The 12679-nt window shown below is 45.6% G+C and overlaps 1 protein-coding gene across 2 annotated transcripts; it reads left to right on the top strand.

The window, feature by feature from the left end:
- Positions 1 to 565: 565 nt before the first annotated feature.
- DAGLB (diacylglycerol lipase beta) lies at positions 566 to 12634 on the top strand. Of its 2 annotated transcripts, XM_040079329.2 has the most exons (16): positions 650 to 785; positions 1265 to 1416; positions 3491 to 3665; positions 4160 to 4421; positions 4499 to 4624; positions 5547 to 5674; positions 6580 to 6706; positions 7052 to 7135; positions 7571 to 7648; positions 8046 to 8126; positions 8215 to 8342; positions 8823 to 8891; positions 8987 to 9059; positions 10066 to 10319; positions 11592 to 11828; positions 11928 to 12634. In XM_040079329.2, the coding sequence occupies exons 1-15, from the start codon at positions 691 to 693 to the stop codon at positions 11782 to 11784; spliced, it is 2025 nt and encodes a 674-aa protein (XP_039935263.1). In that variant the 5' UTR covers positions 650 to 690; the 3' UTR covers positions 11785 to 11828; positions 11928 to 12634. The 2 variants fall into 2 exon arrangements, with proteins under 2 accessions (XP_039935262.1, XP_039935263.1); XM_040079328.1 differs by having other exon boundaries at positions 566 to 785; positions 11592 to 12634.
- Positions 12635 to 12679: the final 45 nt, after the last annotated feature.

The raw sequence follows: 12679 nt of genomic DNA on the forward strand, positions 1-12679 counted from the left end.
GGATGAAAATGAGTTGCTTAATATCATTGCTGTATTGAAATAAAAAGTTTTTAAGGCTCTGAATGGGCATTATCACTGATGGAAGCAGTGATGGCTGAGTTCTGCGTGTTTAGCAAGAGCTCCAGTCCTCAGCCGGGTGCAGAGGAGGGTTCGGTGCTTGCGGGTTTTACCTTCAACTTAATGTGCCGGCATTATCTCCGTACTGGGTCTGGTTCTCACTGGTGAGCCCAGCTGAGCCGCGTTCATGTGCCGCTGCGGTGCCGCCGTCTCCCGTCTCAGTCCGGCCCGGTGCTGGGCAGCGCCGCCCGCTGAGGCCGGCGGTTCGTTCTGTGACGTCATCCAGCGCGCCTGTTGAGCCTTGTTCCGGGGTGCCATGACGTCACAGCGCATGCGGCACGGTTCATGCGTCACGGCTCTGCCCCGCCCCCCGGGGCGCGCCGCGCACGCGCCCTGGGCTCCGCCGCCCTTCCCGCCGCCCCGCGCGCGCGGCCCGGGACGGGGCGGGGCTCCCGCCAGGCGCGTGCGCGGCGCGGCCCGACGGGAGCGGGGCGTGCCCGCGGGGCGGGGCGGGCCCGCGTGACGTCACGGCACCCTGACGTCGTGCCCGCCCCGGCGGGCGCTGAGGCCTGGGGGGGAGGGACGTGCGTGGGACTCGGGCGGCCCTGAGGGACCGGCGGCGGGACCCGCAGGATGCCGGGGCTCGTGCTGTTCGGCCGGCGCTGGGCCATCGGCAGCGACGACTTCGTGCTCCCGGGCGCCTTCGAGCTGTTCGTCAGGCTGGTGTGGTAAGGCGCGCCCCGGGGCCGCTGCCCGCCGGCCCGGCCGCTTCCCGGCAGGACGAGCGGTGCCCGCGGCCCGGGCGCTGTCGGTCCCCGGCACGGCGCGCACGGTGCGGTGCCCGCGCTGCCGCTGCGCTCCGGGCCGCCGTCACCCGCTGGCCTTAATCTCCGAGCAGCGCTCGTGTGTTTTCGTAATTGACACGGTCACTGCTTTGTGTCCGCTAGCCGCGGTTTGGGGTCTGAGGAAGGAAGTGAGGAGCACCAGGCAGGGAGCCTGTGGCTCGGTGTGCGCTCGGCTGAATTGTAATTCCTGCTGAGTGTTCGTGTAGTGGTTCCATCCTGACGCTTTCCTTATGTAACAGGTCTTTTGCTGTTAATCTTTGTGCGGTGCTTTCATTAAGACGACCACTATCGATCAGGTGATCGCTTCGCAGCGGGCACTTGTCCCTTCCTGCTGTAACTGTTGTTATCTCCCTTCCCGGCAGGTGGATTGGGATTCTTGTCCTTTACACGGTTCACAAGGGGCAGTTCAACTGTCCCGGGGGAGGATTGCTGCACAGCTACCTGCTCGGCCTCATCCTTCTTCTGGCTTCCATAATATGTGCGTTATCTGCTCTTGTATACATCAGCATGCAAGGTAAATAGTTAATAATGATGTTTTGTGTTTATCTAGTAGGATTGTAATAGATGGGTGTTTTTAATCTGACATTAAAAGCTACCAAAAAATTGAAGTTTTTCATGGTAGGCAGATTTGAAAAACTCCATCAGCATTAACGTGTTTGCTTTAATAGTATTACCTTTGTTAGTCTGGAATCTTAACACATTAAATAAACATGGCAGCTTAGTGCAGCTAATGGTTCATTGCCATCAGAGCATCCTGAAAACTTTCTGTGTGACCTCCGATGTAACACTGCCCCACCTCTCAGGAATTGAGGGAAGTGCATCCAGAATCATCTGAAGTATCTTGTTAGTTCTGCCTTGCACAGGCAGGTTTAGTCATGTCTTGTGAAAGTCCCTTAGCTGCAGTGGGCTGCTGTGGGAAAAACACACAGAGAAAAGTTAATTGTATAAATGTCTTAATAAAACTGACAGTGAGTACTATTAAATAGAGCTAGGCCCGCAACTTCAAATGAATGGCTGAACAGAAATAAGGACCCCAATGCAACTTCATAATTATTTGTAGAAATGGTTCATTTTGGGTTAAAGTTGCTAGGAAGGCTTTTTTTCTGGTGAGGCACCTGATCATCAAAGCAATGTTAAGAAGATTAATTTTAAATATGTGTGTGGTCTCTGAAGTAACAGATGAGACTCCACAATTTCTCATGTATTGGTTCTCATGATACACTGAAAATAGGTATTTATGCTTCTGTAAATAAGTATTTATACTTTCTTCCATTTAAGCAATTTTAAGAGTGCATGAAGAGAAACTGACAGAGCAGAGGTGTGGATGATAATCCTGGCCTTGAATCTGACCGCTGGTTTTCCTAGTGTTTCCAGAGGAGGGGAAGTAAGATCAGCCAGACCGTGATGTTTATATCAAAATTTTACAGAATGTTCTGGGTTGGAAGGGACCCACATCGAGTCCAGCTCTTAAGTGAATGGGCATACAGGGATCAAACCCATGTCCGTGGTGTTGTTAGCACCAGGCTCTAACCAAAGGTGCAGAGGTGAGAGATGTAACTGTAAACAGCAGTGATCAAAGAACCTTGTTTGGTATGAAAGGACAGCTGTGAGGCCACTGTAATTAAGAAATGGAAGAACTCTGAGGTTAAATTTCCAGGAAAACAAAGGGAGAGGTGTGGACTGTGGTTGGTATGCGTGGGTTTGATCTTGTAGCAGCCCTTGTGTTGCTCTGGCACAAGGATTGGTGATGCCAGCAGGGGACCTGGCTGGAGCTCTCACACCCTGGGGGTGGTGCTGAGAAAGGAAAAGTTGTTTAAAGAAAGCACAGTTCCATCTGATTGTGTCTGTGTGAGCAACCAGGCTGCTGCAGACAGGCTGCAACCTGGGAATGGGAAAAAGCAACCTCTGGATTGAGAGCTTTTGAAAGAGCTTTATCACTGGGTGTGGACCACAGCTTTGTAATTAGAAAACTCTTCCCAAAGTTGTTTTTGTTCTGCAGCCTTTACAAATTACTTGTCTACACCTGAGCACACACACCCTGCTACCTCATTACCCTGGGATCAGCAGACTGGAGACCAGCTGGCCAAAAGTTACTCCCTCTTTTATTGCCTTAGAGTGCTAAAATGAAGAGGTGATTAGTAAATTCACAATACAGAAAATAGCCTGAGAAGTATTTGTCCTGATAATGGTCCTACTTTTGTTCTCCTATTATAATTTAGTACAACCATTAAAAAAACTTTATTGTAGCTCAGCAAACTAACATCAGAAAATGAAATATTAACCAGCTAAAAGCTAAATAGAATAATAAAAGCAGGCCCCAAGAGTCATGAGGAGCTGTAGGTGGGCCACTGCTCCTGGATGCAGCTCTGCATTTTAGTAGAATAGATTCTAAGAATCACAACTATAAATCCATTGTTGTTTTATTTAGCTTCAATGATAGCTTTCCATTAGTATGAAAGTACTTGATAGTTTACTTAAGTTTCTTACTTTCTGTGAAGCCCAGGAAATTCGTATTTCCAGATAGGATTTCATGTACTTGAGGTGCATTCGTGACCAGTTCTTGTTTTAAATTCTCTCTCTAATTTCAGGAACAATTTCTAATCCAGGCCCAAGAAAATCACTTCCCAAAATACTTTATACTCGCCTGCTTCTGTATTTCCCTGAATTCATCTGGGCTGTTGTAGGAGCTGTGTGGGTGTCAGACAACAGCGTGCAGTGTGAGAAGACTGTGATAAATGGCGTCATCGGGACTGTTATTGCAAGGTAAAGGTGCCTCCCCACAAACCTGAGCTTTACAGTGTGTGGGAAAAGGAAAATGAATTGGTATCCTTCCCTAAAAAAGCTTACCTTGGGAGAGAAAGCATGTCCTGCAGTGAAGGAAAGGGGGTGAAGGTCAGAAAGGGTAAGAGGGGCAGTGAGAGTGTAGAAAACTGGATAAATATGAAGAGTGTAGTAACCTGATCACTTAGCTGGTAGTGGAAAATGGAGCTGCCACTCCTCTGTGCTGCTTCCAAAGCAGTGGGCTGTGATTCCAGGTTTGGTGCCCTGTGTGAACTGAGCCAACAGCCTTGTTCTGGTGCCCAGAGTATTGCAAGCACATTCCAAAGAGCTGCGGCCTCAGGACAGCAGCAGAGGTCTCCATATACAGAATTCCAGCTTCGGTTTCAGCCTGCCGAGATCTGTAGTTGGGATTCTTGCGCGCTTGTCAGAAGTGTGTGGTTTCACGATCTGTTGTCCCACTCCCTCCTGTCTGCCAGCTGGATTATCATCATCTTTACCATCATTGGAGCTGTCATTGTCTTTGACCCCCTCGGGGGGAAGAAGACATTCTACCTGCCCGATGGCGTGAGCCGCAACCTGGAGAGCAGCCAGTCGGGGCAGCTGCTGTACAACGTGAAGAGCTCTGCCACCAGGGTGTGGGAGAAGAGGATCAGGCTGCTGTGCTGCTGCATCGTGCAGGACGACGACCATCGGGTGGCCTTCACCAGCATCGCCGAGCTCTTCCGCAACTACTTCTCGGTAAGAGCCTGGCGTTCGGAGCTCCGCCGCGCTGAGGTGTGGGATGGATTCACAGAGCCCTCCCTGCCTTTGTACAGGACACTGATCTGGTGCCAAGTGACATAGCAGCTGGTTTGATTCTGCTCCATCAAGAGCAAGATAAAATGGAAAATTGCCCCAAAGAGCCTGAAGAAGTCCTGTGTCATTCTCCGTCGTCTCTCGTGGTAAGATAGGGTTGGTGCAGCCTTTGGTGTAATTCTTTTAGGGAATGGTGCCAGATCAAATTGAAATGCACTTCTTTCTGGAGAGGGTTTTCTCTTGTTTTGTTTATTCTTTTAATAAAATTAAACACTGCAATAAGTTTGTAGTCAAAAACAGTTTTATGCTTTTGTATGAGTAGAACTTTGAACAGGGAATTAAGCACAGAAAAGGAACCATTTAGGACATTTGATCATTGTTGTACAGTTGGGAGAGAAAGAGAACAGAGGGAGAATGAATATTTGGTACTGTTTGCATAGAACTGAGAAGGTAATCTTCCAATATGTACTGTGGGCTCTTTGTCTGCTGCAAATACCCAAAGTAAGAAGCAAAAGTGGCATCTTTTAAATGCTTGCAGGTAGTGGGTTAGTTTGCTAACTGATTTTTCCTCATTTTCAGTGTAAATTTGTAATTTTTTTCCACTCCTTTTAGCCTCTTTCATAGATGTGTGTAGTTTTACTTCAACCAGTGCATCTCTGTCAGCTTCCTTTTGAATCCAGCTGGTGTGATGGGGTTGTGCTTTAAAAGTCAGTACCAGAGACTCTGCTGCACTCTTTAGCCTTCCCTTGGACATCCTTAGGTAACATAGTGGGAGTGAATGTTGTTTTCAGCATTGAGCTTATCAATGTATCAGCATGGGAAGAAACTGATTCAGTGAGAGCTTTTCAAGATCCTTGAGCTGTGTAGCTACATAAATAAACACAGATTTCTTCCTGAAATACAAGTGGCTATTTTTAGTTCCTCTCAGACCTTGAGGTTTTCCTTTTGGGTAGTGTGTATTTCATCATGCTTTGATTTTCACTAGCCTGTGTTCAGTTTTATTCTGAGGCTGCCTAACACACCTTTCTCCCTTTTCCTGCTTCTTTTTCTTTCCCTGTGTGCTTCCAGACTGATGATTTGGATGTTGAGCTGGAGAATGCTGCTCACTACATGCTGTTTGCTGCAGCTGCCTATGGCTGGCCCTACTATGTGTACACCAACCCATATACTGCACTCTGTAAGCTCAATGGTGACTGGTAGGTTTGAACCAAGAGCTCAGAAACACACAGCTGCCTTCTATTTAACTGGTCTTAGAAGAAATAAAATAGTTACAATAGCACTATTTTTGTTGCATTAAATTATATCATTTTTGGGAGTACATGAGCTTGACTGCTAGAGTTATCTTTCAAAAATTCGGAGAAACAAAATTCCAGTGTCTTTCCATCCTCAAACAGATCAGGGGTTTTTTAAATGGGAAAAGTTTGTGATTCAGATTAAAAAACAAATCATTTAACAAGATGACAAAGAAAGAATTTGAATTAAATGAAACATGTTGTAAAATGAGGCTTTTTAGAGGTGTCTTTTGGGCACAGATTTACATGTAGAAATAAAAGTCTGTCAATAGTTTTCTCTGTCCTAAGGAATTAGCAGAAGTTCCCTGTTCCTCCAGCCTCCTTTTTGTTCCTTTTGACCCCTTTACTCAAAAATGTTTTTGGTCAGTATGTCGTTTTGCATATTGCTAGGTAGGATTACTGTATGTGACCACTGATATTTGTGACTGGAAGAATGATTTTTGTAATTATTAATATGAAATAGCCATATAATCTACCGAAATATAATCACTTGGAGAAAAAAATTATCACATATCACTGTGGATAAAACATAAGATTGCTGTGCAGATTTTTGTTTGAATTTCCTTTTTCCTTGTTTGTATTTTCTCTCAATGGCTTGTAACCTTAAGAATTCTTTTCTTACTGCGCTGTTTGCTCTGCCAGTGGTCCCATAACAGAGGATAACATCTTGCATCAGAATGTTTGCTGGTGCTATTGCAAAAAGAAAGCACTTTTGATTCCTGGAAGAAGGCCCTCTGTAAATTTAACTGAGTTTGATTCCTTGAAAGGAAACCTAAAAAATGAATGTTTTTCTCTTCTGTGTTTGTTAGTTGCAGAAACAGACGAACAGATTCTGATATAACGGGCAGTGATCGCCATAACTTTCACTTTGGATCCATCCTAAAAATAACAGGACTGCAGTACAGAGACTTCATTCATATCAGTTTTCATAACAAGGTAAACAATCTGGACAGGCATTCAGCAAGCTGCAGTGATTAATTCAGGGAAAGCAAGGGGTGAAGGGTCTAGTTTGCCTTCAGCATTTATGAAGTGTAAGATGCAAAGCCAAATGAAAACATTCAGTTTGGATTTCTTTTCTCATCCAACAGAACAGCCACAAAAACATTGATATATATTTGTCTCAGTATTGAAAAAAGGCACGTAGACTAACCAAATAAGAGACCAGTTCAGCTTCTTTCCATAGTACAGTATGGAGCTCAGTAGGAGCTTCCAGAAGGTGAGACCAAGTGCTTGCCCTTACAAAACACTGGTGTCTTTACTGATTACATTTTTCTCCTCTAGATCTATGAGATTCCATTTTTTGTTGCTCTGGATCACAAAAAAGAAGCTATTGTGGTTGCAGTGAGAGGAACCTTGTCTTTTGAGGTATCATCCATCTGATATCAATAATTAGCTTTATAGAAATGAGTGAACTCCCAGTACCTAGAGGAGATTGTGTTAACCCTGGCACATGTTAAAGCAGCTCACTCACAGGTATGAGTCTCCCAGGTTTAAGCTGTAAGCCCCCCTGCCCTTGGGTGGGTGATATTCCCTGTGCTACTGGAAGAGAGTGGAGGACAGGCAGGGGTAATTCCAAGTCACTGTGAGTGGAGGTGCATCCATAATGGGGTGTCTGCAGCTGGAAATGGTTGCCAGGCTGGGAGCTGTGGTTGCTGTGTGTTTGCTGGGGTTGGTGGTGTGTGCTGGGATGTGTTGTGCTGCTCACACCCCTGGCAGCCAGCTGGTGATGTCCCTGTGACAGGGGTGAGCAGCAGAGGCACACAGCCCTGCAGGGAGTCCTGACCCAGGCTTTGTTCACAGGACATCCTCACTGATCTGTCAGCGGACTGCGAAGACCTGACCCTGGAGGAGGTTCTGGAGAATGGGTTTGTGCATAAGGTGTGTGCAGCCAGTGGCTCTTTGTAGATCAGCTCAGCAGCAGCAAGCTATAAACACCTGGGATCCTTAGTTAAACACAATATTCATCCTTGTCAGATGGACTGCACAAGTTATTGCAGTGTTTGGTGCATCAAATACTGCCTCTGGGACTGCAAGGTGGAATTTTTAATCCTCTTGTCAGACTTAATGTCCTTATGAAATATCCCAAAACCTTTTTAAGCCATACATGCAATATATACAGGCCTCTTGGTTATAACCAGACCTCTGTCAGGAGGATGCCAAAGAGAAGACCAGCTTTGCAACAAGATTTTGTTCTGTGATGGTGTTGTATTTAAACTATATACGTATCACACCTCAGATTAGATACATCCTTCTAACCTGAACTGTTTTCTTGTAGGGAATAACTCAAGCTGCAAATTATATCTATGGAAAACTAATAAATGATGGAATTTTAAACCAGGCTTTCACAATTGCCCCAGTAAGTTACCTTCCAAAGAATTTATTTTGTCAAAAAAATCACCCGCAGCTTTTTCTGTGTTCATCTAAGTTTGTCTTTCTGTCTGCAGGAATATAAACTTGTGATAGTTGGTCACAGTTTGGGCGGTGGGACAGCATCTATCTTGGCCATCATGCTCAGGAACTCCTTCCCCACGCTGAGGTGTTACGCCTTCTCTCCCCCAGGAGGGCTCTTAAGGTGAGACACTCCTGTTGCTTGGTTCTGTGTCTAAGCTGGAGAAGTCAAGGCAGCTGCCAGGTGTGGTGGCTGGGGGCTGGCTGTGGGAAGAGTCTGTTCTCCACTCCCCACTCAAATGAATTTGCTCCATCTGGAGTTAGAGTTGAGTTCTTGGTGGAGCGTTACAGAATGAAACACATCTGGGCAATTCTGGCAGGCAGTATAATTAGAGTTTAAAGTAAATGTTCCAGAAGAGTACTCTCCTGACTTGTCTGCCTTGGCCTGTTGGACATCCACACACCCTCAGAGTCAGCACTGAAGTTACTCTGTCACCTTCAGCAAGATCTGAACACCCACTGAGGCACTGACTGCAAATGGTGCTGCCACATGCTTGTAATTTTACTGAATTATAACGATCATCCTAAAACTAAAGTGTGCTCATCTCCTAAGTGCATCTAAACTGCCTTTTTTCTTTTTTTTTTTTTTTTTTTTTATTTTAAGCAAATCACTTGCCGATTACTCTAAGCACTTCATTGTTTCAGTCATTGTTGGAAAAGACCTTGTTGCAAGGTGAGATGAAAATACTTTTAAATCGATATTTGTAGATGGGTTTGATAGCAGACAATAAGGGGCTTTGTTTGACTTTGTTCTGTGTGTTTAAACAGGTTAAGTATGCCCAACATGGAGGATTTAAAGAGAAGAATAGTGAGGATTGTGGCAAACTGCAACAGACCCAAGGTAACCAAATGCAGTTCCTGGTTAAAGTTGTGGGATGGATACTTGGGTTAAACCCCAGATTTAATGCAGTGACTACTGGTGTGTGTGTTTTTGATCTTAAAGCTGAGAGCTACAATTGTGTTTCAGAACAAAATTGTTTGCTTTTAATTCAGTGACATTTGTGCTAGTCTCCTATCTTGTAAAGTTGTGTTGTTGGAGATTAGGATTCGGTAAGACTCCCAGTATACCAGTTTACAACATCAAAGACCTGAAATTATCTGTTTGCCAGTTTTCCTGATTGAAGAACAAAAATGAGAAGAAAACCCCAAACAGCTAAAATTACAAAAAGTCAGTAAGATTACTTACTTTAATAGTGTCATAGCTAGTACCAGTAGGTAAGAAAATTAATGATTTTACTGATGTATTGCTGTCAGAATTCATTTGGAAAGCAAATATTTCTCTGTTACAGTGTTAATTCTTTCCCTCTTTTTACTGTTAGCGGGAAACAGTTTTGAACGTGTTGGATCAGTCTGGTGTCAGGCAGGATGGTGCTGCAGGTACAGAGGTGTGGCTTAAAGATCCAGAACTGCCATTTTTGAACATCTCAATTTGAATCTGCCACATATATAAAATAGCCACGAGATTTCCATGCAGTCCCAGGGATGAGCAGAGGCTCTGTGTGATGTCCTAAATACAGAATAAGGTAATGGACAGTTAGAGGTTACAGGTGCAAGAAAAGTTAAACCTGCAGAGCAGAATCCACATGGAGTAATTCAGCTGGTAAAGATGGGGATGTTTTCTGTAGTGTAACTGGAGGCTTAGGAGCCATACTGTTAAAATGCATGTTACTGTGGGGAAAATTTGGGAAGGAGGTAATTATCAAGCAAAGTTTGGGGAGCATGTGCATAGAGTAGTTTTTAATCTTTTAATTGTATTTTCAGATGAAGCATGTGCAAGCACGCAACTAGAAAAAGTTACTTGAAGAGATGCCAAACTTCAGTTGGACTGCTCTTTTCTCTGATTTCAGTACCAGATTTTGCTGCGGGGGTGTTGGTACGAGGTGTTTGGAGGGGATCCTGATGATTTCCCAACAGAGCTGGATGGAAGGAACCAGGATGCCCTGACCCAGCCCCTCCTGGCCGAGGAGAGTTTAATGGTTCATCGGTCGCCTTCGTACAACGCCCTTGAGGAGGAATCGCACTTGAACTCCCCCCCTCAGTATCCTCATCTGTATCTGCCTGGAAAGATTATCCACATCCTTGAAGAATGCAGCTCTAGGAGGTAAATGGAATGATGAATTCCACTCTCCTGTCTCCCTGCAGTCTACTTAGAGCTCCTTGTCCCTTTCAAAGTACACATTTCCAGCTCTGTGGCTTACCTGCATATCCAGTACCCAGTTTTGGTTATTGCACATGACCCAGTTTTCAGTTTCTATTCTGTCTTTCCCAGCTTCTTTCTGTTTTGCTTCAAGCCCTGGACACTGTTCTCTTTCTGCCTTATCCTGCCCGCTCATTGCAGCTGCTGAAGTGAGCACTTCAGACACTGGCACTGGCAGTTTCTGCCCGAGGCTGCAGATGTGCAGTGTGTCCTGGCAGGGGTGAAGTGGTAACAGAACACCTCAGGTTTCCCTGAGCAGTCCCATGAATGTTGGAGGTGCAATGCTGCCTGCAGTGCTGACCCAGCCAGGCTGGAGCTGCAGCTGCCCCACTACCCAGTGTGTGCCCACATGGTCTCTAGTTTTTCCTGTCACTTGCTGCTTTTCTGTGGATGCAGGAAGCTGAGACAAAGACAGCAGAAAGCTGAAAGTGCTGGAAGAGTGAGGATTCTGGCTTTGTTGGGACAGTGTTGTGTTCAGGGTTTTTTTTTTTGTGTGTTTTTTGTTGATGTTGGGGTTTTTTTAGACAAAGCAATCTGAAACAGCCCATTCAGTAGATCAGTATTTTGTTTAAGGTTCACGTCTTTATTTTCTAACTATTTTAATACTGGTTTTACAAGTTAGATACTTGAACACCTCTGACCTGGGCAGGTTTTCCCAATGGCTGCTCTTTATTGAGTTAATTTTGTTTCTGTCTTTTATTCCATAGCACAGCAGTTAATAATGGGAGTTTTTTTAAGTGGGCCTAGCACATAAGAGCCCCCCTCCTGTATTTCGGATTTAATTTTACAGAACGGTGCATCCTATGTGCAGCATTAAATGTATTGCCTGGTCTCCTATTGATACCACTGTGACTTATTCCCTAAATTTGACATTAACCACATGAATGTGCAGTGTTTAATGCCCTCCCCCTCCTTGCTCAAGCTGTATTCCGTGCTTTTGGGGGCAGGATTATTTGAATCTTTGATGGCTCCTTTCCCTGTTAAAGCACAGTGTCATTTGGTGCAGTTTTGCCCTCAGGAGCACTTCATGGCAGCAGTTCTCTGCTGCAGCTCTCTGGGAGCCCACCTGCTGCTGTGAGAGGGTTCCAGTTCCTCCCTGAGCCACACCCAGAGTCTCCAGGTTGCCCGTTCCAGTTCTGACACAGCCATTGTATTTGTGGTGTGTTTTTTCCCCAGGTTGTGTTCTTCAGATATTAAATACACAGCAAGGTGGTCAAACGAAACCGTCTTCAGCAGCATTTTAATAAGTCCGAAGATGATCACAGACCACATGCCAGATGTTGTGCTCAGAGCTCTGAAGAGCTTGTCTCAGGAACATGGATCGTGTCTGTCTTGTCAAACACGAGAATACAACCCCAGTGCGCTATAACCACAGCTCGAGGACGACCGGGGGCGCGTTTTTGCGGGTTTCAGGTATTCAGGACACATTCCACTTTCATGCCTAAGTGGATTTCAGTACTTTTCTCACATTGCATAAAACGAACAAGGGTTTTAGTGCCCTTTCCTCTGCAGCGACCTCGGGGAGCGTTGTGCCGGTGAAAGCACAGATTGTGCCTGTGCCCAAGGCCGGGCTTTGCCACAGCGGCTCAGGGCCAGGAGCTGCGGCCCCGCCTGCGTGCGCTGGCGCAGCAGCTGAAGGCTTGACCAAAGTGAATGTGTGTGAGAACGAGATGAGGCCACACGTGAGAGCAGAGCCCTGCCAGACCTTATCCACCACCTGCAACCCCACTTCTGCTTGCACGGCCCTTCCTGGCCGCCTGGGGCTGCAGGGTGAGTGAGCCCGGCCCAGGCGGGGCTGGCTCGGGCTCAGTGATTGCACTATTTTTTCTTCCAGGTTGTGCTGGGATCCCGGGGTTGTGGGGGAGGGCTTGTCGTGGTTAAATGCTGCTTGGATATACACGTGCAATATTCTTTAATCTACCTGTCTTTTGTATGTGTTGATCTACATCATTGCTTTTATTGATTTTAAACTAAAACTACTTAATGAGAAGGAAAAAAAAATTATCATTCAGGCCCTGGCATCATGTTGGGCACCAGCGCTAGCTCCAGCTCCTGAGCTCCGCTCTGATTCTGCCAAGAACGTGTAACCAGTTGTAACGATTTTTAAAAAGTGGATTCTTTGTTTCTAGTGTGTAACTATTTTTTTTCCCTTTTAAGGCTCAGCAGCATTTATTTAAGAGAAATTGATGTAAGTAAAATATGATGTGATTGAGAATTAACTGTGTGGATTCCTGCTGTGATTCTCGATATGGAGACAAAATTAA

The sequence above is a fragment of the Hirundo rustica genome, chromosome 15 (genome assembly GCF_015227805.2).
Source record: "Hirundo rustica isolate bHirRus1 chromosome 15, bHirRus1.pri.v3, whole genome shotgun sequence".
NCBI classification, from domain to species: domain Eukaryota; kingdom Metazoa; phylum Chordata; class Aves; order Passeriformes; family Hirundinidae; genus Hirundo; species Hirundo rustica.